The sequence below is a fragment of the Carassius gibelio genome, chromosome B23 (genome assembly GCF_023724105.1).
Source record: "Carassius gibelio isolate Cgi1373 ecotype wild population from Czech Republic chromosome B23, carGib1.2-hapl.c, whole genome shotgun sequence".
NCBI lineage: Eukaryota > Metazoa > Chordata > Actinopteri > Cypriniformes > Cyprinidae > Carassius > Carassius gibelio.
Window position 1 is genome coordinate 5,829,279 of NC_068418.1, and position 27,542 is coordinate 5,856,820.

Below are 27,542 nucleotides of genomic sequence, written 5' to 3' on the forward strand. Positions count from 1 at the left end.
GATATGCTGTGTTGTTTTTGTTGTTTAGTAGCAGTAATATGCAGTTATTAGCCGTGTCCACTGTATTTTTTTTTGTTGGTTTTAATGAGAGCCCCCCTTGAAATGACCAGGACCCCCCATTGCCCCAAAAATTGCCCCTCAAAATTGTCTGGAGTCGCCACTGAACATACCTAACGTGCTGGATTTTTCAATAGGGAAACAAATCTTAGAGATTTAGAAATAAACATCTGCAATTTAAAACTCGCCCACCAACATCTCAATCTGAACTCTAAATCAAGCGTTCAGTGTCATTTCCATAGGCATCAGATTTTTTCATTAATATGGTATTTTGAATGGTTGACATACTTTAAATGATTTAATAGCATTATGAATCACATGTACAAAAACAAAACAATAAGTTCAATTGTAACCAGGTTTATTCAAGGTATTATTTAATGAACACCACCAAATATATATATATATATATTTATATATATATAAAATACTTATGATTTAATACAATTTTAGTCCAGTATAGAGTCATAATAGCCCCACCCTAAAAATGTTTACAGTTTTAAATAACACATTTTCAATAGTGACAAAAGTTTTCTTTCTGATATCATTCATCTTTCATCCAGCAGGGTTGCTTAGCTCTGATAAAAACCCATGGTGATCGCTGTAGTGTGATGGAAGTCCACAGATCTGCGCCTTCTGCGTCTACGTCCAGGGTTGCATGACTGAAAATGACAGATGTTTAACATTAATTACACAATTTATACAGTTCAGCACATCCTAAACCGTAGCCTAGGCTGTAGCCTGACGTGCACCTCTAACAGCAAATAAATCTAACAGCACGTCAGTTCTACACGGACCGCAAACGCTGTCATCGGTCTACTAGAATCCCTCCCCCCATATGTACTTGAGTTTTGTGTGTTTATATGCATTTTAATGCATTTTAATGTTACACCTTCTTATATAAAATAAAACAGCAAAGAACAAGTGTCTTATTTATTATACTACATAGCATTATACATCACTAGTTGTCCGCAACAAACAATGTTGATCTGCCGTTATACAAGTCCTTGTGGAGACTGAAAGTAGTTTTAATGACACAGAAGTATAAATGAAAACTGACACATAGCCTGTGGCTACAAAGGCTATGGCGTAGGTCTGACACATAAGTATAAATCAGCCTTTACATGCATCACCTGAGATCTTCTTTTTCAAATTTTTATATTTATACTGTAATTTATTTGAAGGTTACTGTTAAAGCAATGCAAGAAAGGGAAATTATTAAAAGAAGAAGAAAAAAAGGGATATGTTACCTGTGCACATCTGCCATTCCGTACTAGGCAGAGGTGAACTTGACAGTGCAAAAAGATTTGATCGGAACCCCCTGTGAAGGTAAACATCCTGAAGGAGAAACGGCTTGTTGTGTCAATACCATTCTGTAAAACCTCCACTGTACCATCCTCAGGGTTGGGACATCTAGATGGTGGAAATAATATGAATAAAGACTTTTACAAATTGCAGTGTTTCCAGTGCTCTAGCACACAATTCATCCAAAATAGATAGAACAATGTTTAAGCAGATTGTGTTGCTTATTTTCTTGTTCATGACAATCAATTGAGTCTTTGAATATATACATTACCTACGTTCCAAAAAAAGGAAAATTTTATAATACAAACTGCAGCACAACAACACATATGGAATGTTCTTCTCTCCAGATGTACTCTCAATTACACAATTCCCTTTCTAAGATAAGGGAATGGAACAACAAATGTATTCAGCACAGAAAAATCAAGTAAATTACTCACTCTCTAATAATCAGATTCCAGCGAATTTGATGATCAATATCATTAACCGGTGTGGCCCAGCAGTTGTCCAGAACTGTGGCAATCTGACTTCTATCCACTCCTCCCACTTCAACTGCAACATACATCTGCTGATTCACCTGCACTTCCGCATCTCCCTCATATGGGCTGCTAAACTGAGCATCATGGTAAAGAATCATCCGGATCTGGTATGTGCCCTGGCCAGGAAGGTCGATGCTTATCACACTGTGGGGAAAAAATGTAAGATTTAAACATCCCCTTTCTTTAGTGCCTACACAATGGGAAAAAAGAAAATAAAGACAGCAATCGTCACGATTTCCTGTTTTATGCCTTTGTACAGTATACACAGTTGTGTGGAGCAAAGCTGATATCTGCATATGTGTAGATGTTACTCACTGGGCATGGGGTACTATAATCTCCTGCCAGTTTTTTTTTATATTTTTATTTTTTTATTTTATTATTTTTTTATTGCCAGCCACCTCCAGCAATCTTGATAATTTTCACAAAATAAATAAATACATAAATAGATTCATGCCCCTAAGAGTAATTTTGTTGTATATCTTATGTATCTGAACCTGCAATATGCTAAAAGAAAGAGCAGAGTTTACACTTTTAAACAAACCATTTTATTTTAGAGTCATGTATTTTTTTTAACATTTGAATGTGGGCTAGTTTCATAAAAAAGCAATATTTTTAACAAAAAGCTGAGAAAATATTTTTTTTGTAAAAAACCGTGTCTGTATAAGGTTCGGAACAATGATCAAAACATAGATCAGGGGTGTCCAATTCTGCACCTGGACGGCTTTTAGAGTTTAAATCCAACCCCACTCAAACACACCTGAACCAGCTAATCAAGATCTTGCTAGGCATATTATTCTCTGTCCATATGAACCCTTGCTGCTTGACTGTAGGCTTGGAAAGCATCCTGGTATACCAGTTTGGGCTCTGCACACTATAGTATAAGCGTACTCATTTCAGTTCACTTGCTCCAAGGATGTGCTCCGAACTTTGATTCAGGACGATGATGCTCACATTCTCCACTCTGAAAATGCAGTGAATGGGGCCATTCAGGATGCTGAATTTTAAACAGATCCTTACGGACATTTGCCCAAGGGATTTTTTTCTATCAGTCAATCTGAAAGATGCTTACTTTAATAACCAAATAGTCCCTCATTACAGACGGTTATTGAGATTCACATTCGAATGGTGGTGGTTACCAATATACAGTCCTTCAACTTGGACTGTTTCTGGATACACATATTTGTTCTGCTCTGAGAAACATGGGAATCTGCATCATGAATCATGGGTAGAGTAAGATTTAGGGCAAGGGATAAGGTTAGGTCTATGTTGGACAATTATATCAGGCCTTACTTGGCAAAATCACGGTGATCCCCAGTAGTGGTGTGGATTGTCTTGGCTGAAAGCTCCAAAAGAAAGAGACTATTTAGATAGGGAACACTCAGATTACTAATGTATCCTTGGTTCTCTGAGATAACAGGAATGAGATACTATATACATCCATCCATCCATCCATATATGTCCATTCTGCTGTAACGAGCTTGAGAATTTGAAGCGGCAGACACATATGCGCTTAAAATAAACGGATTATATAATTCACTAGTGTAGACGCTAATATCGTTTTCTTTATAGTTGTCTTTCTTCGTGTGAACGGGCCTCTACACCCTTTAAGCATGGAGTTTGACTAGGGTTTTTTTTGTTAGGGCAGTGAAGTGATTCAATGATTTTTAATCTAATAAATGACTTGTTGTGCAGAAAAAATAACTAAATTAAATAATAAAAATAATTTCCACAATTGTGGCCAAGGAATTTCCTCACAAATTTTAATTCTGAGTGCTTTCAGAAATTAGTGAAGGCAGGATCCATATGCAAGTGAACTTTATTTAAATAATAAAAATAACATCCCAAATAAACCAACTGAGAAAACCATGAAGTAGAACATCAGAGAAACATCCAACAAAGGGCAATATCAGACTGTGATATTGTGACATATACAAAACCAGGCCACAAGTACAGGAAGAGCATGACATAAACCCCCATTTAAATAGTGGCTTCCCAATGCTCCACAAAACAAAACAAAAAAAGTCCAGGAGGGTGGTGGAGCAGAAGCAGGGGAACTGGAGAACAGTTCAGAGCCAGATGCCACCACACCAGAGCCGGAGGCCACAGCAGAAACGGAGGCCACAGCAGAGCCGGAGACCACAGTAGAGTTGGAGACAATGGTGGAGCTGGAGACCAAAGCATCGCCCGAGACAATGGCAGAGCTGGAGACCGTTGTGGAGCTGGAACAGAGAGCACAAAGAGTTTACTGACGGCCTCGATGGCCGTGACGGAGTTCGGAGAGTTCAGAGTTGAGCTCTGTGGCCATGACAGAGCTGACACGAAGAAGAAACCGCATTTGTGGAAATAACAGGACACGCAGTGGATTCAGAGATGCCTCCTTGGCCATGGCAAGACACATGGAGGATTCAGAGATGGCCTCCTTGGCCGAATCACTACAGGCTGAGTGTTCAGGCATGGATGCATCCACCTTGGGAGCAGTTATAGCAGTTGCCTCGGGAGGAGCTGTCAACATGTGTGAATCCTAGATACATAAGATTACGGTAGTTATCACTGGCAGCACTGATGATAGTGGAAGGAGTTCCGGGACCACTGGATTTAGGAAGTTTGATTTTGGGACCACCAGACTTGGGATTACCAGGACCACCGGACTTGGGACCAATGAACTTGGGTCCACCTGATTTGGGACCTCTGGGACCAATGGACTTGGGAGTGTTTAAGCTGTTTGCAAGATCTTAATAATAAAATCCAGTAGATCAAGTTCACAGTTCAGTGGTTCAGTCCCTCAAAGTATCCTTAAGACCCATCCAAAAAAAAAAAAATAGTTTGAGGGCATGCTCTTCCCACTGAGTTCTTGAGGCAGCTTCCCAAAACTCTAGACAGTAGAGTAGAATGTGCCGGTATTCGGTAATGCGATATATCATGATAATGATAATGATGACAATAATGATAATGATACCAGATGGTGGTGAAGGAACCACAGAAATGCAGCCGTTACCCTGGAAACCCCGTAAACAAAGTAGCTGTGCTACTATTTAATAACATTTTAAATTATTTAAACAGCCATTCAGATTTCTGTATTTTCTATGGTGTTCATAGTTTGTAAATACATTAGTTAACATAAACTGCCAATGAAAAATTATTCTTAGCATTCATTAATCTTTCAGTATGTAATAATATGTTGTTATAATTAAAAGTTGTTACTGTCACTGTGTTATTTAATGAATCCGAGCTAATATGAACTGTTAGTTGTGTTTTTATATTAAGAAATTCTGTAACATATATATATATATATATATATATATATATATATATATATATATATATATATATATATATATATATATTGCTCATTGTTAATGTTAATGCATTAACTAATGAGAACTTATTGTAAAGTGTTGGTCTTTTTAATTCTTTTGCACTTTAACCGATGTCATTTTTTTTTCTTTATATATTTTTTATGTGTATTGCTTTATTGGATTTAAATGTTCAGTTCTTTTTGTTATAAGAAAAAAGTTATGACCACTTTTTTGCAGCTAAACTTTCAGTTTTCAATATCATGATAATACCATATACCGTGATGAAAGCATTAAAGGGGTCATATGATGCTTTTTTAAAGATCATTATTTTTTTTTTTGTATTTGGTGTAACAGAATATGTTGACATCCTTTAATGTTCAAAAAACACATTATTTTTCAAATAATGTACATTATTGTAGGTCCTCTATGCCCAGCCTCTCTCAAACGCATTGCTTTCTACAAAGTCCATTCTTCCGACAAGCGCAGTCTGCTCTGATTGGCCAACTGACCAAGTGCATTGTGATTGGACAAACACTGCAAGCTCTTGTCGGAAATGCAATGCCTAATTTCCATAATTGCAAGCTTCATCTTTCAAAATAAATGTAAGGACAGTTAATAATGTCCTTAGTTTTACCATCAGTTAAAGCCTGAAAGGAGAACAGAGTGGTGTGATGGACACAGTGATGAAGCTCGTATGTGTTTGCAGTACACAAGCCACGGATGGTTAAAACATCTGACTCCACTGTGTGACACTATTTCTCTCTCACACACATACACAACGTACAAAACTGCGCATTTGAACAGTTAATAGCAAATACTTCAACTAATAACAAAACATACTTACAGTAGCTGATTCAGACGCACCAGATTGCCATAGCAGGGTCAGAATTACCTCCTTTCCCAGGTTGATGGAACGGTCGTCAATAAAATGCGTTGGTGTTCTGTTGAACGTCATCTTAAACATTCCTAAATGCATCTAATTTTGGAAGGCTAAATAAGGTGCTTTTGCTTTCGACACACAGCATCTCCCTGACATGGCTGCTTCAACGCTATCTGTGGTTACTGAAACCATGCCATCCTTCTTTGTGTGAACATTTGGGTGGCATTACACAAATATTTCCACACAGTGACATAGACATGTTTAAACAAGGTGTTTTAGGAGGGCGTGGCAGAGTCTTAACTAGGGCTGCACGATGTGTCATTTAAGCATCGATATCGCATATTGTACGAATCCACGATAGTCACATCGCAGGATGTGCGATGTAGGCTGTCGTAGTTGATCCATAATTAATTAACTGTATGGGCCAGCTGCTCCCCTGCCCTTGACGAATGTGATTCGCGGATTAATTGCACAGCTTAACCATCATAGAGTGAAAGTTTATCATGTTTATCAAACACATTATGCATGTGTTTTTAAGTCCTGTCACTTTAACAGGGCAGAGAGAGAGAGAGAGAGAGAGAGAGCGCGAGAGAGAGAGAGAGACAGAGGGCGAGAGCGAGCGAGCCCCGGCCGCAAGCTCACAGTCTTCAAACAACAGGAGCGCTGTCTTGCTCTCTCTCCCTCGCGCATATTAATCAATTAACACGATGGTGTCAATCATTTAAAATGAGAATGTAAGTGTGCTCACCCCATTTTTGTAAGAAAAAATTAGATTAGATTTCATATCGTAATATATATAGCAGAAAAATAAAATATCGCAAAGTCATTTTTTTCCCAATATCATGCAGCCCTAGTCTTAACTTTGATAAAGTATATCTTTTTGGATTTAATACTTTAGTCTTTGCAACTTTATAGGTGTTCTTCAAGCACCTCTGGATCTGCTAGTGTGGACAGACTGATTATTATTTATTAGGATTATACAACAATGAGTAGGTGGATTTTTACCAGTATGGGCTGGTTGTTTTCACACATTGTGGTCACACAACTGTGTTCAAATACCTTATAAAAACTCGATGATGGCTTATAGTGGGTAAGCAAATACATTAATAATTACATTTTCAAGTGTAGCTTGATTCTAATTGTACTTTTGATTGTATTTTAGGATGTGGCCTATTGTTGTATTTATTATAGATTGTTTGTTTCTAGTGTACATATATTGAACAGTTGATGATGTTAAATCCTTTTACAAGATACATATTTGAGGAATAATGCATTGTTGGTCGGCTTCACCTAGCGTGCGGATGTGAATTAGCAGAAGGCGAACTTTAAAGGGTTCATATGATGAGATTTCAATTTTTCCTTTCTGTTTGGAGTGTAACAAGCTCTTGGTGCATAAAGAAGATTTGTAAAGTTGCAAAGACTAATGTTTCAGATCCAAAGATATATTCTTTATAAAAGTTAAGTCAACCACCGCCACAGCCTCTTAAAATGGCTCAGTCTAACACACCCCCACATGTCTACGTCACAAATATGATACAGGGCAACATCTCCATAAATGCAGTTATGCCCTAAAAAATATGCCCCAAAAATATATTGGGGCAAAAAAAACCCTTTATGGGTTTTTGTCTCACATTTATATCATAAAATAATCAATATCACACCAGCAGTGAGAGCAATATCACAAGTCCTGCTTTTGTCATGTAGAACATGAGTGCAAATGTGATTTTTATACAACAGTTCGGTAAAAAATAAGTTATTTATAATATAATACTTTTTGACCTCTACTGCCCTGAAAGACAGCGGAGACCAGGACAACTAGAGCCCCAGATACAGATCCCCTGTAAAGACCTTGTCTCAGAGGAGCACCAGGACAAGACCACAGGAAACAGATGATTCTTCTGCACAATCTGACTTTGCTGCAGCCTGGAATTGAACTACTGGTTTTCGTCTGGTCAGAGGAGAACTGACCCCCCAACTGAGCCTGGTTTCTCCCAAGGTTTTTTTCTCCATTCTGTCACCGATGGAGTTTCGGTTCCTTGCCGCTGTCGCCTCTGGCTTGCTTAGTTGGGGTCACTTCATCTACAGCGATATCATTGACTTGATTGCAAGTAAAAACAGACACTATTTCAACTGAACAGAGATGACATAACTGAATTCAATGATGAACTGCCTTTAACTATCATTTTGCATTATTGAGACACTGTTTTCCAAATGAATGTTGTTCAGTGCTTTGACGCAATGTATTTTGTTTAAAGCACTATATAAATAAAGGTGACTTTTGGGTATGAGCTTTGCACATCAGCATTTGGAAATAATCTGCAATTCTTCTCGTCACCTCTTCACCTCTCAAACTCTGTCAGGTTGGATGGGGGCAGATGCACATTTTCAGGTTTCACCAGAATTATTTCATTTGATTAAATTCCAGGCTCTGGCTGGGCCACTAATGGACATTCACAGAGTTGTCTACAAGCCTTTCTTACTGTTTGTTTAGGGTCATTGTCCTGTTGGAGGCTCTGGACCAGGTTTTCATTAAGGCGATCTCAATATTTTGGTGCATTAAGCTTTCCTTCTACTCTGCCACTAAAATACAGCACCACAGCATGAGGCTGCTACCACCACACTTTAAGCACCAAAACGTTTTTAGCCAGCTTTTTTCAGTTGAGATTCTGTGGTTTCTATGATACAGAATATCCACACATGGCAAATTAAATGTTTCTCTTAAGCATTATTTTTCATAACAAAATATTTTAGTCCACAAATTCCATCTGTGAAAGACATAACTCAGAGACAAGCAATAAGAACTTCTCTCTTGTTGTTTAGTTGTAGTACAAGCAGGATGTGACAGTCGGTATTGGTCCTGCTCCTATCCACTGTGAGTGCTTAGCTGAACTAAAAGTGATAATGAGAGGCATTGTGTTTTACCCATAGTTGAACATTCTTCAACTCTCGACGCAGAGAGTTGAAGAACCCGACAGGAGCTTTTGGATATCAGTGGGGACTTTTCCAACAGTTTTATCACCAATCTTCGCCTCATCCCTTAGATTGACAGAACACCCAAGGCTACGCACTCTTCTGGCCGGGTGGAAGTGCTTGCAGGCGGTGTCGAGATCATTAACAAAGGCAGGGGGGCATGAAGGTCTAAGAGCTAAGCCAAAGCTAACACCGCTCCGGCTCTCTTTACCCAGCATTTTCCTCGTTAATGTGCGGTCACTGGTGAACAAAATGGATGAGTTACAACTTTGGATCACCCATGTATATATACCACCAGATGCTAATGCCAAGCTTGCTTGGAACGAACTTCATGCAGCCATTAGTAAACAATAGACTCCTCACCCAGAGGCTTTTTTTTTGTTTCTCATCCTTAGGGCCGATTCATAGTCAACTCTAGAAACGCGAGCAAGCAACGCGAGCAAGCAACGCGAGCGACACGCTCCCTTTCATAGTCTAAACAGTGAACGCAAGCGTCACGGGTGATGCGTGTATGCAATACACCGCTCACGCAACAGGGGGTAGTAGAGTCGGGTGATATTAGTAGAGTCTGGTCGCGTGATATTCAGATCACAATGGCATCTGAAGAGGAGTGTATTCTGTTGCTGATGAACTATCGTATAAATGTGGATGAATACGTATAAGTTCGCATAATTTTTCCTCTTCGTCCGCCAATGTATTCAAACCTTCTTCTTCTGTAAACACAATATACTTGAATTAATGTACAATATTTGCAATGTCGCCCCCACTGACAACGCATAGTATTGCGTGAATCGGCGCGTCGCATATCAAAAATTAGGACGACACATTTGGCTACGCACCGACGCATAATGGCGGCCGAAGCGTAATGATGCGTAGTCTCGGGGACGCGTATGCGTACAGATGCGTTGACTATGAAACGGCCCTTAAGCATTCACCCCTCATCAGCCGTGTGAAGCCATCAGTGAGGACCATCAAAGTGTGGCCAACTGGAGCAGACTCTTTACTTCAAGACAGGTTTCAACTCACTGAAGCCCCTTTCACACTGCACGTCGGACCCGGCATATTGCCGGAACATTGCCGGGTCGCCTTCTGTGTGAAAGCAACCACGTCCCAGGATTGATTCCCGCATTGAACCCGGGTCGGGGACCTAGTAACATTGCCAGATTCAACCCGGGATGAGCGCTGTGTAAACAAAAGCCAGATCTAATTCCGTGTCGAAGTGATGACGCACATTATCGCGTGACTCTTTTACCTGCTGTTTTGAATGAAGATCAACGTTCGCAACTAAAAAATATGTGCAAACTGTAATGAAGCAGAGATCAGTTAGTTCCCCACTTTCCGCGCTGATGCCGTGATCGTTCGCTTGCTTCAGTGAAAGTATAATGTGCCTAATGTTTTCAACTCGTACATTACACGTCACGCCATGATGTCACGTGTCATTACAGGATCTTCACGGGTTGTGTGAGAAAGCACGCATATATCCCGGGTCATCACTGGCAGTGTGAAAGTGCAAAATCTAGCGACCCGGGAAAAATTGCCGGAACACTTTACCCCTGTATTTGCCGGAATGGCAGTGTGAAAGGGGCTTGACTGGAGTATGTTTGCTTCTCAGACTGCCTGTGGCTCTCACACGGACATTGACAACTATACCTCCTCTGTACTGAATTACATCAACACCACCATTGACAGAGTTACAACAGAAAAACAGATAACAACATACCCTAATCAGAAGCCATGGATGAACAAGGAGGTTCGACACTGCCTTCAGGTCAGATGACGCACAGGCCTACAGTAAATCCAGGTTTAACCTGAAAAGGGGCATCAAAAAGGCGAAGTACTGCTACAAGCTGAAGGTAGAGGAACACTTTTCCAACTCTGACCCCCAACACATATGGCAGAGCATCCAGATCATCAGTGTCTACAAGTCAAGCAACTCCACTCCAACGGTCACAGACGTCTCCTTTCTTAAAGAGCTAAATTACTTTTATGCTCACTTCAAAAGCAACAGCAAGGAGACGACCACCAAAATCACACACTCAGCAGATCACCAAGCTCTCAAACTCACCTCCACAGATGTCCACATTGCATTAAGCCCTGTAGCACTCACACCCATCATTATGAAGTGCTTTGAGCAACTGGTCCTAGCACACCTCAAAGACTGCCTCCCACCCACACTGGACCCACACCAATTTGCCTACTGCAGCAATAGGAGCACAGAGGAAGCAATATGGCCAGTGCTGCACTCTGCACTCACACACCTGGACCATATCAACACGTATGTTAGGATGTTGTTTGTTGACTTCAGTTCAGCATTTAACACGGTCATTCCCTCCAAGCTGACCACAAAACTTGGAGACCTGGACATTAACACCTCCCTCTGCAGCTGGATTATGGACTTTCTGACCAACGGGCCCCAGCATGTTAGGTCAGGCCACACCCACTCCACCACTGCTTACTGTTCAGTGGCTGACCGCAAAGCACTGCAGAGGGTGGTGAAAACTGCCCAACGCATCACAGGGACACCACTTCCTGCTATTGAGGACATCCAGAGGAAACGCTGTCTACATCGAGCTCACAGCATTCTCAAGGACAACTCTCTGACCACAGCCTGTTTAACCTCCTGCCCTCCGGGAGGCGCTTCAGGAGCCTCTGGACAAGGACCACAAGATTCAGGAACTGCTTTTTCCCTACAACTGTCTCCTTGCTGGGGGTTTTAGGGGAAAACCCCCCACACCATACACACAGACTCCTCCCCCTCTTCATCACTACATCTGACTGATTTATTTATTTGTTTACAACAAGCAAAAAACAGTAAACTTGTTATTACTTGCACAACTGTCTGTTCATCCAGGAACACTGAATAATCCATTTGCACACTGAAATATTTTCTATGCACTTTATTGTCCATTGCAATAGTGTAAATTATGTTCATATGTTCATAGTTCTGCCTATAGTGTACATACACTTTTACATAATCCATCTGTATAGTATGTTCATAGCACACCTATCTGTATATCATGCTAATAGTATTTAATATCTCTAAATTATGTCCATAATACTTATCTGTACAGTTATTGTACATATTGTAGACCTTGTATATGCTGTACTTACTGTTTATTGCACTTCTGGTTAGATGCTAACTGCATTTCGTTGCCTTGTACCTTACATGTGCAGTGACAATGAAATTGAATCTAATCTAATCTAATAAAAAAAATAAAATAAAATAAAATAAAAAAGAAGACGCTCAGTGCTTGGCACGCTCCTGGAATAAAAAAATAAATAAAAAAAAAATACAAAAAACAGCACTCCCATTTTGCTCTGATATGTATTTTCTGCTGTTAGACCTTTTATTAAGATGTGTGTGCCTTTCCAAATCACATCCATTCAATTGAATTTGCCACAGAAGTTCACTCGTAGTGTATCTACAATAAATATAAATGCTCCTGAGGTAAATTTAAACTGTCCCAGTTAAGTGTATGCATACTTATGCAATGGAATAATTATTTTTTTTATTTACATTTTTTTATGTTGAAAACTTGTGTTTTGCTTTGCCATTATAGTGTATAAAGTGTAGACTTAAGTAATATAAAGCAGACCAACATAGGCAGCAACATAAAACGTGGAAAAATGAAGGGGTATAAATACTTTTGGCCGGTACTGTATATTTTGTACTTATAATACAAGCTTGTGAATAGAATTTTTAAGTACTGTATGATAATTTAGTTGCAACAATTCATGAAATGACTCAAGATTTGACTTGGACTTGTGATGAAAATCTTAAGACTTGTCTCAGACCCCAGGTTGACAACTTCAGACATGACTCTTGACTTTAGATGAAATACTTGAAAGACCATGCATGTTATACGGTATTTAAATGTTTTCAAAAAGCCATTTTTATATTCACTATAGTGTTCATCAAAAGACGTCAAATATAAGAGTAAAAGAGAGCTTGTTCCATATTTTTCCTGATATTCACTGTCTGACAATAAACATACTATGGCAGATATGGCAGATTACCAAAAAAGCATTTACAAAATGTTAGATTTAGCTCCTACCTCCATTCAGCTTGGATGTCCTTGGGCATAGAGAGGTTCTGGATCAGAGGGTATGCACAAGAAAATGCAATATTCATCCATCTCTCTCGTGTAATAACACCCACTGACAAGTTAGAATGAATGGCGTTTTGGTAGATGAAGTGAGTGCCATTGCTCTGTGAGGACATCAACAAATATCAACCTCAAGCCAGTTTTCTAATCAGCATAGATAATTAATATAATAATAAAATAAAAAATCAGAAGTGACATTGGTGAGGAAACCTTAATGAACCATGCATTACCATTAAAGTAGTACCACAGACGTGGCCATCATTGTCAAAATGAAATAGAACTCTGCCATTTTCTGAAATTCCTTTGCAACTGGGGTCATTTAGATGCAGGATCTCAGGAGGAAAACCAGATTCAAAGAGTTGGCAGCGTGAAAGAGATAAGGAGCTAGTGCTGCTGTCACAAAACTGCTTTGCATCTGAAAATAACAAAGAATCAGTGAATTATCAGTACCATTTGGAGTAACAGTCGATTTAAGTTATTTTGCTGTGCAGAGCATCTGCAACAGACAATATTGTAACACCTACCAAATGTTTCAGGATTATGTTTTTGTCCTTCCAAGCAACTACAGCCATAGGCATCTCTAAAACTGCAAACTTCTTGTCCAGTGCAGCCTAAGGTATCACAAACTACATGAAAAGAGAGGGAAAGTCAAAATATCATATTAGATGAGGTAAAACAAGACATGATGTGGTGTGCTATCAAATCCTAGTGAAAATCCATGGATCAACCCCCCACAATGTTTTGATGCTAGCGCTTTAAACATGCCAAACAATCATCGTTATAACATTTTTGCAATGTAGATAAAACAAACATAAAATAATGTATTAATACCCCTTGACGTGTTCTCTCCACCAGAATGCGTGTGTATGGAGCCACTTAATGTATGGAGCCACGAATGGAATACATAGTAGCCACGAATGAAATACATACTTAAAATACCTCTCATGTAATGTTGATTCTCTGTAAGATACTGTTTGCTAGCACATGTATGCCATAAGCCATGGCTATAAAAGCATGTTTTTTTTTTTTTTTTTTTTTTTATCAAACCCTGTCCCTGGATGACCTTCCTGCAAACCTTTTCTCCAATTCTAATTAAGCATGTCAAGCTAATCGAGGTTTTCCTGATCACTTTCTATTACAGGGATGTTTGGGAGCAGGGTCAAAACTAAACTCTGTCCCCCAAATGCATCGTTTGGCACACCTAATATCAGCGATCATGACAGCGAGAAAACCAACATAACAGTTTTAACAGTCCTTTCTCTTTTTCATCAAGATCTCCAACAGAAAACTAATATGGGAAAGACATGAGACATGCTGCAAAAAGAAGGTGCATGACATGCTGTGCAAGCTTTAGTTTCTAGTAAGAGATATAACTTTTTAGATTTCCAAATATTCCTTTTGCAAATACTTAATAATCCTAAAAGATGTTTGTGTGAATCTCCTATAACAGAAGCTATGATCCCTTTCTGGAATCCTGCAACAGAAGATATGATCTACAAAAATAGATTTAACTTCACCATCAAAAGCATTTGAGAAAGACCAAATCCATGTGACAACTGTCTATGATGTCTGTGTTTCCTAAGTCATTTTAATTTGGAGTATATTTCTTTTCTATAGATTTTATTTTTTACATTTAGTAATTTTTTCATCTGGTTTAGTTCCTTTATTTTACCAAAAAAGTGCAGTAGAACATGCATCCATAGTTGGCTAATGATGCTTTTGGGAAAGACATCCTGGGTTAATTGAATTTCTAACCCTTACTCCTCGGTGGCGGTCACAATTGAACATCATATTAATATTGTGTTGATTAAACCTCTTAGCCAGCACCCCAACGCCCTCGTCCTGAACGCCCTTCAACTCGCACGTGTCAGTGTTTATGAATAGATTAAATAAAACGGGACAAATTTAATCTTGACAAACTATGTTTCATTATAAAGATCTAAGCCTCAAGCATAAACGACAGATCGCTGTTTTTCAAGGGAAAGCTAATAAAGACACATCAAAACATGAACATTAGAAACGCGGTACATACCAGATCCGTCATAATAAAAGGTTATAAACCCATCCATAGCTGTAAATCCCGGTTTAGTTATAAATTAAGGGTCCACTGAACGACATCTCATGGAGCAGATTTGGTCCAATGAAGCAATAATGTTGTAATATGGATCATAATTCCTTTGTTTACGTTTCAGTTCTTCAGCGACAGAACTGTTTGCGTCCGTTATGGAATAACTCACGGTCGGAAACTGCTTCTTGGTAGTAAAAACACGGCATGGTTTTGCAGCGTACAGTGTCACAAACAGAATGAGACGATCCACCAGAAAAAAAGAATGAATAAAAGATAGGCGAAAGATAGTATATTTGAATTTTGGAGCTCTCGTGACGTGCTCTGACGCACCTGTCAGCTGATGGAGGCGGAACTTACAGCGATCGCCTTTTTCTTTGTTTCTTTTATTTTTCAACAGTTGTTATATATGTGAGAGTGTGTTTTATGTTGAATGTGAATGTATCTGCTAGGGGTGTCCATGGTTAACCGGTTAACCGATTAACCGTTAAAAATTGTGTAACCGAGTGAAACATTTTGCTCGGTTAAGTGACGTCAATGGCGTGCATTGAATTTAGTTGTAATACATTTTTAGCACCACCAGAGACCGCCAGAGCGCTCCCAGACATTTGTAATGTCCACAAGAAGAATTCATTTTTCTAATATGAAGCGGGCTAATACGAGTGACGGGGCAAAATGCAAGTATTGCAAAACAGTGCTAAGATATACTTCAAGTACAACCTCGTTGTTGTAATCTCAACAGCCAACACCCGGGCATCATTAGGCCAGTCAGGACACACTGGATGCGTGGCGAAAGCATCTCAGCTGCGTGGCGTGTCTGTTTTTAATTCGGTTCCCATGTTAACAGGTTAGAGCTTGCCGACTGCCTCCGTGAGACGCGCGGCTCAGGCGCGGCTCGACGCGTGCATGCTAGAAATAGAACCGACGCCTTGTTGGAAGCGTTTCCAGGCAAAGTATAATAGGAAAATATGTTTATATGTCATTTTGTACAAAAATACATATTAATTCATGACTTTTTTTATATTTGAAAGTCTATAGGTTGACATAAATTCAGATATAAATGTAATTTAAATAAATAAGTAAATAATTATCGATTTTCAAATATTGTACGTGTCAAACATAGTCATAGTCATAGCCTTAGCGAGGCGGCCGCGGAGTCTGCTTGTTACCTTTTGCCTTATACATTTTAGGCTTATTCTCAAATTCAGATTGTGTTAATGGGCGGCATTATTAGGCAGTGTTAATAGGACAATTTGACCGGAGAGATTAAATTTTGTCGGACATTCCTTTTTTTTTTTCGGCCAATGTCCGGAAATTACTATGGTTATGGTTACTATGGCACACTATGGTTAACCGAGTATTAACCGTTAAGGGTCTCGGTTAACGGTTAATGAAAAACTTGAGAACGTGCAGCCCTAGTATCTGCATGATTACCATCTGTTTGAGTGCAAATCAGCCCAAATCAGCTCGTTATTACTGTATGATCATGGCTATCAAAGTGAACGCGTCTACATGAATAGAGAGAGTGGATTATTTCCTTTATGGCACATTTGTGTTATTACCATCTGTATAAGTGGCCATCAGCACATCAGCACTTATTTGCATCATAATTCATTGTGCATATCTAGCAATCTCAGGATTTTGTGTAATTGTCAAACAAAGTTACATTTTTTTTTCATACTATTCTTATTTTTCTTACTCAAATTATTCTTATTGTATTTTTGTAGTGCTCAAATAAATCACTTATATGATGTCTAAGTTTCTGTCTAGTGTTTTATAATTGAAAAAAAAAAAAAAAAAACTATGCAGTGGTATGTTTACTGACTAAATAGTTTGTAGAAGCCTTCAATACTATTATGAATATTAGTATTAGTATTTTCTTATATTTGGGGGGTTGGTGTGTAGACATAGTCTCATAAAAATATTTGCAGGAGTCTCATTTTTCATGATATCTTATTCAGATTTGAAATAGAAACTCACGAGACATGTGGCTTTCAACCCATTACTTTTCTAGATTGCTCCAGGAAACATTTCATGTAATTTTACATCAAATAAAAAAATATTTAAGTGTGGCAAAAAAAAAAAAGTCAAGGCACTTCAGTGTCTATAACTTTTAATATTTGTGAGCATTATCAAATCTGGTGGATAAAAGTCCCATAATGGGGGGTGCTGGCTAACAGGTATATACCTTTAATCTTTATTTCTCTCCTGAAATCTGTTTCACCACAGTTGCTTTTAAAAGTTTTCCTCATGTTTACTTTGTTTATTATCTATAAGCAAAATTTACTGTGGGATGGAAACATAACAAAACAGATAAATTATATTCTATCTGTGCTTGATGGAATGTCATGCATTTTGACATTTCTGAGAATGTATTTTAGTTTGTTTTCATTTTTGTCTAAATTCAGCGTCTAACTGTAAATATTTTGATTAATTAAAACAGTAATTAAGTTTCTTTTCTTTTTTTACGATATTGTACCATTTCATATTGTAGTTTTACGGTATGTTGCATTTATTACTTTTGTTTTAATGTTTCATATAATGTTTCAAAAGTATACTGTACATTTCAATATATAAATCAGGTCTGGTTTTATAGAATAAACTTGCAATATTCAGATATTTAATTGTTATTTGAACATTTACAGTGGTAGAAATAAATGATCTAATCTTGGGCATAGAGAGGTTCTGGATCAGAGTGTATGCACGAGAAATCGATGTTAGAAATTGGCAAATATTGACCTATCATTCCAGTTGTTGTTTTGAATATATCTACTCTGTTATCATTATGATATAAACCTCCTGGTGATATTTACAAGTATGGCTCCACAATTATGATTAAGATATGATATTTTATCTCTGTTTGGCAGACCACAATTTTAAAAACAACATCTCAGACTGGGAATTTCGCTATCATATTTATCTAATCGAAAAACAATACATCCAATTGTTCTCCATGTCCATAATTCTATACGTATCAGTCCACAGGTGTAAAAATTAACTGAAAAATTTAAAAAAAGTACTCTTCAATGACCATACAGGGAATGCTGAAACATTATTTAAAAAAGGTGAAAAGATATTACATTACCATCATAAACATGAAAAACCCAGCGACCTTTAACGTTGACATTGCTGTTAGAGTTTGCAAAGTCCACTGTGTCATAGAGAGCCTGCAAACAAAAGACATGTAAACTGGAAGTTTGCAACTTGAATCTCTTTTTAATGCCAACAACACTTTGATTCTTACGAGCCATCGTTGTCTGGTTTCTGCGATGTTTCCGTAGTTAAACAGGATGAAGGAGTGATCAACATTGGAGATTAAGACCACTTGAAAAGTAACTACCTTTAATACACAGATATACAGCATTCAGAAACTTAAAAACAAACAAACAAACAAACACAGCAATGGATAATCAATACTTATAGAGAGCAAACAATCATTAGGACTTACCCCTTCACCAGAGAAGTACGGCACATTATCCCAGGTAGCTACAAACACTGATGTAGCGATGAATGGAAGGGCAAGGTTAGGGAAGTATTGATTAACAGCTGCAGTGACTACTATCAGTACAGAACTATTTGTGTCCTCTCTATAGGAGATAGTTCCACCATGAAGATTGTCAAGATGAGTCCAGAGAGGAGCAACAATGTCTCTTCCAGAATTCAGAAGGGGAATGTAGTCGGACAGCGGCTCAGTAAACGTTAGATGGCCATTGTTGTTGACCTAAAATTTAGAACAAGACATTTGCGCGTGTTGTGAGGAGAATTGTATGGTGAGAAAATGAAGTGGTAGAATTAGGCACCGTTCCTACTCACTAATTCTACAAATCAGCATTCCTCTGAATTTGACATTCACAAAAACTTGTATGGACGAGAAAAAAGATATTGACGTGTGAACAAAGTCAAGCTACTAGTTTTGATCAGATTACTCAAACTACTCTGTTTTTTGAACAGACTTGTTATTTCCAATGCAAGTAGATAATGCAACTTCATATAAATTAGGAGAACAACAACTAAAAATGCTTACAAAGGTCTGGTTGTGTGTGCGTCCAAAAAACTTGAAAGGCTGCAGCAATGTGATGGCTTCAGAGCTTCCATTCTCCAAACGAGGGGTTACTATTTCTCCGTTTCCAAATGGTAGGAAATTAGATGGCACTAGGACAAATGCAAGTCACAAAGAATCCTTTAGTTTATCACAGAAACATGAGCTCACAATCACTACCCTGGTTAATAGTTGGAAAGGGGAATTCACTAAGACTGAATTATGCTCTCTAATGGTATTTATTTTGCCATGAACCACAGTTTTTTTTTTTTCTGACCCGATTCATTGCATAAACTATGCAAAACAGGAAAATGAGCTAGAGTATCATGGCCACAAAATTACAGCTGATCAGAATTTGCCCAAGGCAGTCGCCCAGCTCGAAGGCTGCTTCTGAGTGCAAGGTTCTGGAGAATATTACAAGGCCGAAAGTAAACTCAAAGGGCAACGTGCCAAGTAAAGCTCAAATGAAAATAAGACTGAGGTTTTTGTGTTGAAGCACTACATGCTACAGTGGCACAAAACTTCAGTGAATTAACCTGTGAGAATCTTGTACTAAAGAAAAATACAAATCATGGACTTACAGTTTGGTGACCCATCAACATGGAAAGACCAGCAAGCATTCACATTGATATTACTGCTCGATAAGAGATCAGGGACACGTGCTGCTGGAATTGTGAAAGAGCTTGCAGAGTCCACAGTATTATAGCCAGCCTGTAAGAGTAAAGATAAAATAAAGTCATAAATAAACAAGGAAAGAAAGAAAGAAAATACTCAATGAATTAATGAAATAAAAAATCTGAATAAAAGATAAGAGGGGGAAAAAATCTCTTTCTTTGGGTTGATGAGCAGTTTCTTATAAAATGTTAGCATTGGCGCAATGAACGTGAAGCACAAATTCACTGACCTGCCAAGGTTGTCCTGTTTCTGCAACATCTCCATAATAGATGAGGATGAAAGAGCGATGAACATTGTACACTAAAACCACTTGGAAAGTGACCACCTTCAAAACACCAATAGACAGCATTCAACACCTTCCAAACCAACAAGACAGAAAAATCACTGATAATCAAAGATTATTGTAAGTCTTACCCCTCCACCATTATGGTACGGCACTCTGTCCCAGGTAGCCACAAAAGCTGATGTAGCAGCAAAAGGTATGTTAGGGAAGTACTGCTTAATGGCCGCAGTGACTTGTGCCAGTACAACATTGCTTGTATCCTCTCTGTAGGAGACAGTTCCACCCCGTCGATTGTCAAGGCGAGTCCAAAGTGGAGCAACGATGTCTCTTGCGTTATCCAGAATGGGATTGTAGGCAGACATAGGCTCAGTAAACGTTAGGTAGCCGTTGTTGTTCACCTAAAATTTAGGACCACAGTTAGTCCAAAGTATTTTAAAGATAATTTCCACGAAATTAGGGGTTTGCAAATAACTTGCAGCTTCAGTAGTGTGGAAAATCTGAAATGCTTACGAAGATCTGATTGTATGTACGTCCAAAGTATCTGAAAGGCTGCTGCAAGAAAATGACATCAGAGCTTCCATCCTCAGCAGGGGGGTTCACTGTGTCTCCAGCCCCAGAAGCGAGGAAATGTGTTGGCACTAAGAAAAGGATAAGTGAGGATGAACTCTCTGGTTCTGCTAAAGAAACAAGCTCACAAATGGTCCAGGTTAACCCTCTGGAGTCTAATGGTATTTTTGGGGCCTGGAGAAATTTTGTCATGCCCTGACATTTGTGCTTTTTTCAGTTTCTTATAGACATCTAAATGGCTAAAGTCTTGTCTCACTGTACTCAGCACAAACTGGGCTATAATAATATGTGAGCAGCATGTATGTACATGATTGTGTTTTTGAGAAAAAAAAAAAAATGTTATGTGTGGTTAGTGAAAAAAATAAAAATGTTAAATCACTTGAGTAAGGCAATAAAACACACACAGAACATTGGTTCCCCTGACTTTTGAGAACTGGATCTTGTAGCGTAGAATTTTTGTTTCGAAATTATGTGAAAATCATCTTGTTTACTCACTTACAGAAAACAATATATTGATTTACATTTTCTAAGACACTTTTTGTTGGTAAAAGTCATATGCGAGCACTGTTGGGAACGTTCCTTTAAAAAAGTAATTAGTTATAGTAACTCACTACTTGTTCCAAAATGTAACTGAGTTAGTAATTGAATTACTCTAATAAAAGTAACTTGTTACCAGGGAAAGTAATTATTTGCGTTGCAGTTAAAAAACAAAAAAACAAAGTTGCTATATTTCAAAAATAATAAAAATGTTTGGAGCAGTTTTCACAAGTCAGTTAAAAGGAGTAGAACAGAGAGGTGTTCTTTCATAACTTTCAATATTTATTGCACGTCAACAGACAGCAAGAGTTTTATCCGGCACTTCCAAGTATTATCTTTGTAAGAAAAGTGTTTTCGGCCACTAGCTTTGTAGAAGCGTGTGTCACATATTACATGTACACATTACATGCACGTTCTTGCCTTTGACCAAAATGAATATGAAGTAGTGCTTATATCTCCACCTTGAAAATGCCAATTTTTCATCGGATTACTCCTGACTTGCCATCTCTGCTGCTGGTGCTGCTCTCACGGGCGTGCGTGCATGTGTTTTTGACACAATCATTGGCTCTGATTGGCTACCATGAAACACATGACTGCCTTAGCCAATCATAATCACTTATCTCGTTATTAACCCACCTCCTCACTCGCTGTGTGAGCCAGGGGTGCGTTCGGATTACATAGTTTATTAAATCAATGCAAAGTAACGCACCAGATTTAACGTCCAGTAATGTTAACGGCGTTATAATGACGGGAAAAGTAATTAGTTAGATTACACCGTTACTGAAAAAATAACGTTGTTACCTAACGCTGTTCTTTTAATCTGCGTTATTCCAAACACTGTATGCGAGTAGGCGTCAACTATCCTGAAAATCATTGTGATTTACACCTGAGAAGCAAAGGCCTGCATAATGAGCCTTTCAGCCAGATAATGAAGGGAGACGTGCAAAACGGACATCGCATTGTTTACAAATATGCGTTAATTGACTTCAGAAGGTTAAGCACGAAATTCTGTTTGCATTGGCTTACAGTTCGGTGAACCATCCACTTGGAAAGAGAGGCGACCATTCACTTTGATATTGCTGCTGGATGAGAGTTCTTGGACGCTGGTTACTGGAATTGTGAACGAATGGACAGAGTCCAACGTGCTGTAACCAGCCTGTGGAAGTAAAAATGAATTGATGTTAGGTCCTCAATCTGTTCCAGACATAACTTCCTTTCAGTAATATGTAAGGTATGACGTGAGGCAAGGGAAATGCCTTGTCATTTGTCTCATTTGTCAAGTTTACAAGGACCTGTCACCACTCACCTGCCACTTTTGTTCTGTCTCTGCAATATCTCCATAGTTGATGAGGATGAAAGAGCGATGGACGTTGGAGACTAAAACCACTTGGAACGTGGCCTCCTTCAAAACAGCAACAGAAAGCATGAAAAACCTTTACAGGACAACACTCATGTACTGATAAACATCCATTCGATCTTACCCCTTCACCATTTTGGTATGGCACACTATCCCAGGTAGCCACAAAAGCTGATGTAGCGACAAACGTTATGTTAGGGAAGTATCGGTCAATAGCTGCAGTGACTAGTGCCAGAACAGAACTGCTTCTATCCTGTCTACAGGAGATAGTTCCACCACGTCGATTGTCAAGTTGAGTCCAGAGAGGAGCAATGATGTCTCTTCCAGAATTCAGAAGGGGAATGTAGTAAGACAGTGGCTCAGTAAACGTTAGATGGCCGTTGTTGTTGACCTACAATTAAGGACAAAACATTTGCGTGTGTTGTCAGGTGAAATTTATGGTGAGAGAATGAAGAGGTAGAATGAGGCACATTTCCTACTCACTAATTCTACAAATCAGCATTTCTCTGAATTTCACATTTACAAAAACTCATTACAAAGATGTCGACGTGTGAACAAATTCAAGCTACTAGTTGTACTCTTTTGAACAGACATGTCATTTCAAATCCAAGTAGATAAAGCAACTTCATCTAAATAAGGAAAACTGCAACTAAAAATGCTTACAAATGTCTGGTTATGTGTGCGTCCAAAAAACTTGAAAGGCTGCAGCAATGTAATGGCTTCAGAGCTTCCATTCTCCAAACGGGGGGTTACTATTTCTCCGATTCCAAATGGTAGGAAATTAGATGGCACTAGGACAAATGCAAATCACAAAGAATCCTTTAGTTTAACCCAAAACATGAGCTCACTTTCCCCACCCCTGGTTAATAGTTGGAAAAGGTAATTCACTAAGACTGAATTGTAGTTACTAATAGTGTTGTTTATTTTGCCGTGAACCACTGTTTTTTTTTTTCAGACCAGATTCATTGCATAAACTATGCAAAACAGGCAAACGAGCTAGAGTATCATGGCCACAAAATTACAGCTGATCAGAATTTGCCCAAGTCAGTTGTCCAGCTCAAAGGCTGCTTCTGAGTGCAAGGTTCTGGAAATTATGACAGACCACTAAAATCTGGCAGAATTTTGTGGGATTGCATAGTGTTATTCGCCCACTGCATCCAGCACCTGATTTGACATATTGCAAGGCCGAAAATAACTCAAAGGGCAACGTGCCAGGTAAAGCTCAAATGAAAATTAGACTGAGGTTTTTGTGTTCAAGCACGACATGCTACAGTGGCACAAAACTTAAGTGAATTCACCTGTGAGAATCTTGTACTAAAGAAAAATACAACTCGTGGACTTACGGTTTGGAGACCCATCAACATGGAAAGACCAGCAAGCATTCGCATTGATATTACTGCTCGATAAGAGATCAGGGACACGTGCTGCTGGAATTGTGAAAGAGCTTGCAGAGTCCACAGTATTATAACCAGCCTGTAGGAGTCAAAATAAAACGAAGTCATACATAAGCAAAAGAGAAAACAAGAAAATAATCAATGCATTAAATATTTAATAAAAAAAATTATAAAAGGGAGAAATGGAAAGAATCTCTTCTTTTTCACTGATGATCAGTTTTAATAAAATGCAAGTTTGCATTAATTGTTTGTCATTTGCACAATGAAAATGAGGCAGAACTTCACTGACCTGCCAAAGTTGTCCTGTTTCTGCAACATCTCCATAATAGATGAGGATGAACGAGCGATGAACATTGTACGCTAAAACCACTTGGAAAGTGACCACCTTCAAAACAACAATAGACAGCATTAAACACCTTCCAAACCAGCAAGACATAACAATCACTGATAATGAAAGATTACGGTAAGTCTTACCCCTCCACCGTTATGGTACGGCACTCTGTCCCAGGTAGCCACAAAAGCTGATGTAGCAGCAAAAGGTATGTTAGGAAAGTATTTCTTAACAGCTGCAGTGACTTGTGCCAGTACAACATTGCTTCTATCCTCTCTGTAGGAGACAGTTCCACCTCGTCGATTGTCAAGGCGAGTCCAAAGAGGAGCAACAATGTCTCTTGCGGTATCCAGAACGGGGTTGTAGGCAGACAGCGGCTCAGTAAATGTTAAGTAGCCATTGTTGTTCACCTAGAATTTAGGACCACAGTTATTCCATAGTATTTTAAAGAGAATTTCCACAAAATTAGTGGTTTACAAATAAATTCCAGCTTCAGTGTTGTGGAAAATATGAAATGCTTACGAAGATCTGATTGTATGTTCGTCCAAAGTATCTGAAAGGCTGTTGCAAGAAAATGACATCAGAGCTTCCATCCTCAGCAGGGGGGTTCACTGTGTCTCCAGCCCCAGAAGCGAGGAAATTTGTTGGCACTAAGAAAAGGATGAGTGAGAAGGAACTCTCTGGTTCTGCTAAAGAAACAAGCTCAAAAATGGTCCAGGATAACCCTCTAAGGGTATTTTTCGGGGCTTTTGTGCTTTTTTCAGTTTCTTATTCACATCTAAATGGCTAAAGTCTAGTTTCACTGGAATCAGCACAAACTGGGATATAATAATATGTGAGCAGCATGTATGTACATGATTGTGTTTTTGAGAAAGAAAATGTTATGCGTGGTAAGTGAAGGAACTAAAAATGTTAAATCACTTGAACAAGTCAATAAAACACATACAGAACATTGATTCCCCTGACTTCTGAGAACTGGAGCTTGTAGCCTAAAATTTTTCTTTCGAAAATTATTTGAAAATCATCTTGTTTACTCAATTACAGAATACAATATATTGATTTAAATTTTCTTAGACGCTTTCTGTTGGTAAAAGTCATATGCGAGTAGGCGTCAACCATCATGAAAATCATTGCGATATACACCTGAGAAGAAAAAGGCCTGCATAATGAGCTGCATAATGAGCCTTTCAGTCAGATAATGAAGGGAGACGTAATAAACGTACATCGCATTGTTTTCAAATACGTGTTAATCGACTTCAGAGGGTTAAGCTCGAGATTCTGGTTGCATTGGCTTACAGTTCGGTGAACCATCCACTTGGAAAGAGAGGCGACCATTCACATTGATATTGCTGCTAGATGAGAGTTCCTGGGCGCTGGTTACTGGAACTGTGAACGAACGGACAGAGTCCAACGTGCTGTAACCAGCCTGTGGAAGTAAAAATGAATCGATGTTAGGTCCTCAACCTGTTCCAGACATAACTTCCTTTCAGTAATATGTAAGTTATGACCTGAGGCAAGGGAAATGCCTTGTCATTTGTCTCATTTGTAAAGTTTAGAAGGACCTATCACCACTCACCTGCCACTTTTGTTCTGTCTGTGCAATGTCTCCATAGTTGATGAGGATGAAAGAGCGATGGACGTTGGAGACTAAAACCACTTGGAATGTGGCCTCCTTCAAAACAGCAACAGAAAGCATGAAAAACCTTTACAGGACAACACTCATGTACTGATAAACATCCATTCGATCTTACCCCTTCACCATTTTGGTATGGCACACTATCCCAGGTAGCCACAAAAGCTGATGTAGCAACAAACGTTATGTTAGGGAAGTATTGGTCAATAGCTGCAGTGACTAGTGCCAGAACAGAACTGCTTCTATCCTTTCTACAGGAGATAGTTCCACCACGTCGATTGTCAAGTTGAGTCCAGAGAGGAGCAATGATGTCTCTTCCAGAATTCAGAAGGGGAATGTAGTCGGACAGCGGCTCAGTAAACGTTAGATGGCCATTGTTGTTGACCTAAAATTAAGGACAAAACATTTGCACGTGTTGTGAGGAGAAATGTATGGTGAGAGAATGAAGTGGTAGAATTGCGCACCGTTCCAACTCACTATTTCTACAAATCGGCATTCCTCTGAATTTCACATTTACAAAAACTCCTCGACAAAGATGCCGAAGTGTGAACAAAGTCAAGCTACTAGTTGTAAAATTTTGAATAGACTTGTTATTTCCAATCCAAGTAGATAAAGTGACTTCATCTAAATAAGGAAAACAACAACAAAAAATGCTTACAAAGGTCTGGTTGAGTGTGCGTCCAAAAAACCTGAAAGGCTGCAGCAATGTAATGGCTTCAGAGCTTCCATTCTCCAAACGGGGGGTTACTATTTCTCCGTTTCCAAATGGTAGGAAATTAGATGGCACTAGGACAAATGCAAGTTACAAGGAATCCTTTAGTTTATCCCAGAAACATGAGCTCACAATCATTACCCTTGTTAACAGCTGGAAAGGGGAATTCACTGAGACTGAAATATATACTCTAATAGTGTTTATTTTGCTGTGAACCACAGTTTTTTTCAGACCTGATTCGTTGCATGAACTATGTAAAAGAGGCAAGGGAGCTAGAGAGTCATGGCCACAAAATTACAGCTGATCAGAATTTGCCCAAGGCAGTCGCCCAGCTCGAAAGCTGCTTCTGAGTGCAAGGTTCTGGAGAATACAGTAGACCACTACAATCTGGCAGACATTTGTGGGATTGCATAGTGTGACTCACCCACTCCATCTAGCACCTGAATTGGCTTATTACAAGGCCGAAAATGCACTCAAAGGCGATGTGCCAGGTAAAGCTCAAATGAAAATAAGACTGAGGTTTTTTAAGTTAAAGGAGGATGTGCTAACAGTTAAACAAAACTTTAGCGAATTAACCCATGAGAATCTTGTTTTTAAAGAAAAATACAACTTGTGGCCTTACGGTTTGGTGACCCATCAACATGGAAAGACCAGGAAGCATTCACATTGATATTACTCCTCGATAAGAGCTCAGGGACACGTGCTGCTGGAATTGTGAAAGAGCTTGCAGAGTCCACAGTATTATAGCCAGCCTGTAGGAGTAAAGAAAAAATGAAATCATAACTAAGCAAGGAATGTACGA

At 38.8% G+C, this 27,542-nt stretch overlaps 1 protein-coding gene across 1 annotated transcript in view; it reads right to left on the bottom strand.

Annotated features, from left to right (window-relative positions):
* Positions 1–415: 415 nt before the first annotated feature.
* si:dkey-9l20.3 (uncharacterized) overlaps positions 416–27,542 on the bottom strand; it is a 34,375-nt gene continuing 7,248 nt past the window's right edge. The window contains exons 15-33 of the mRNA XM_052594290.1: positions 27,363–27,492; positions 26,687–26,814; positions 26,147–26,413; positions 22,620–22,715; positions 22,340–22,469; positions 20,720–20,847; positions 20,341–20,607; positions 20,156–20,251; positions 19,833–19,962; positions 19,237–19,364; positions 18,661–18,933; positions 18,457–18,552; positions 18,298–18,379; positions 13,672–13,773; positions 13,378–13,562; positions 13,097–13,251; positions 1,797–2,039; positions 1,305–1,467; positions 416–716 (exon numbers count right to left, since the gene is read on the bottom strand). Of these exons, the coding sequence (XP_052450250.1) occupies positions 627–716; positions 1,305–1,467; positions 1,797–2,039; positions 13,097–13,251; positions 13,378–13,562; positions 13,672–13,773; positions 18,298–18,379; positions 18,457–18,552; positions 18,661–18,933; positions 19,237–19,364; positions 19,833–19,962; positions 20,156–20,251; positions 20,341–20,607; positions 20,720–20,847; positions 22,340–22,469; positions 22,620–22,715; positions 26,147–26,413; positions 26,687–26,814; positions 27,363–27,492 (2,889 nt within the window). The 3' untranslated portion in view covers positions 416–626. The remainder of the gene's footprint in view (positions 717–1,304; positions 1,468–1,796; positions 2,040–13,096; positions 13,252–13,377; positions 13,563–13,671; positions 13,774–18,297; positions 18,380–18,456; positions 18,553–18,660; positions 18,934–19,236; positions 19,365–19,832; positions 19,963–20,155; positions 20,252–20,340; positions 20,608–20,719; positions 20,848–22,339; positions 22,470–22,619; positions 22,716–26,146; positions 26,414–26,686; positions 26,815–27,362; positions 27,493–27,542) is intronic.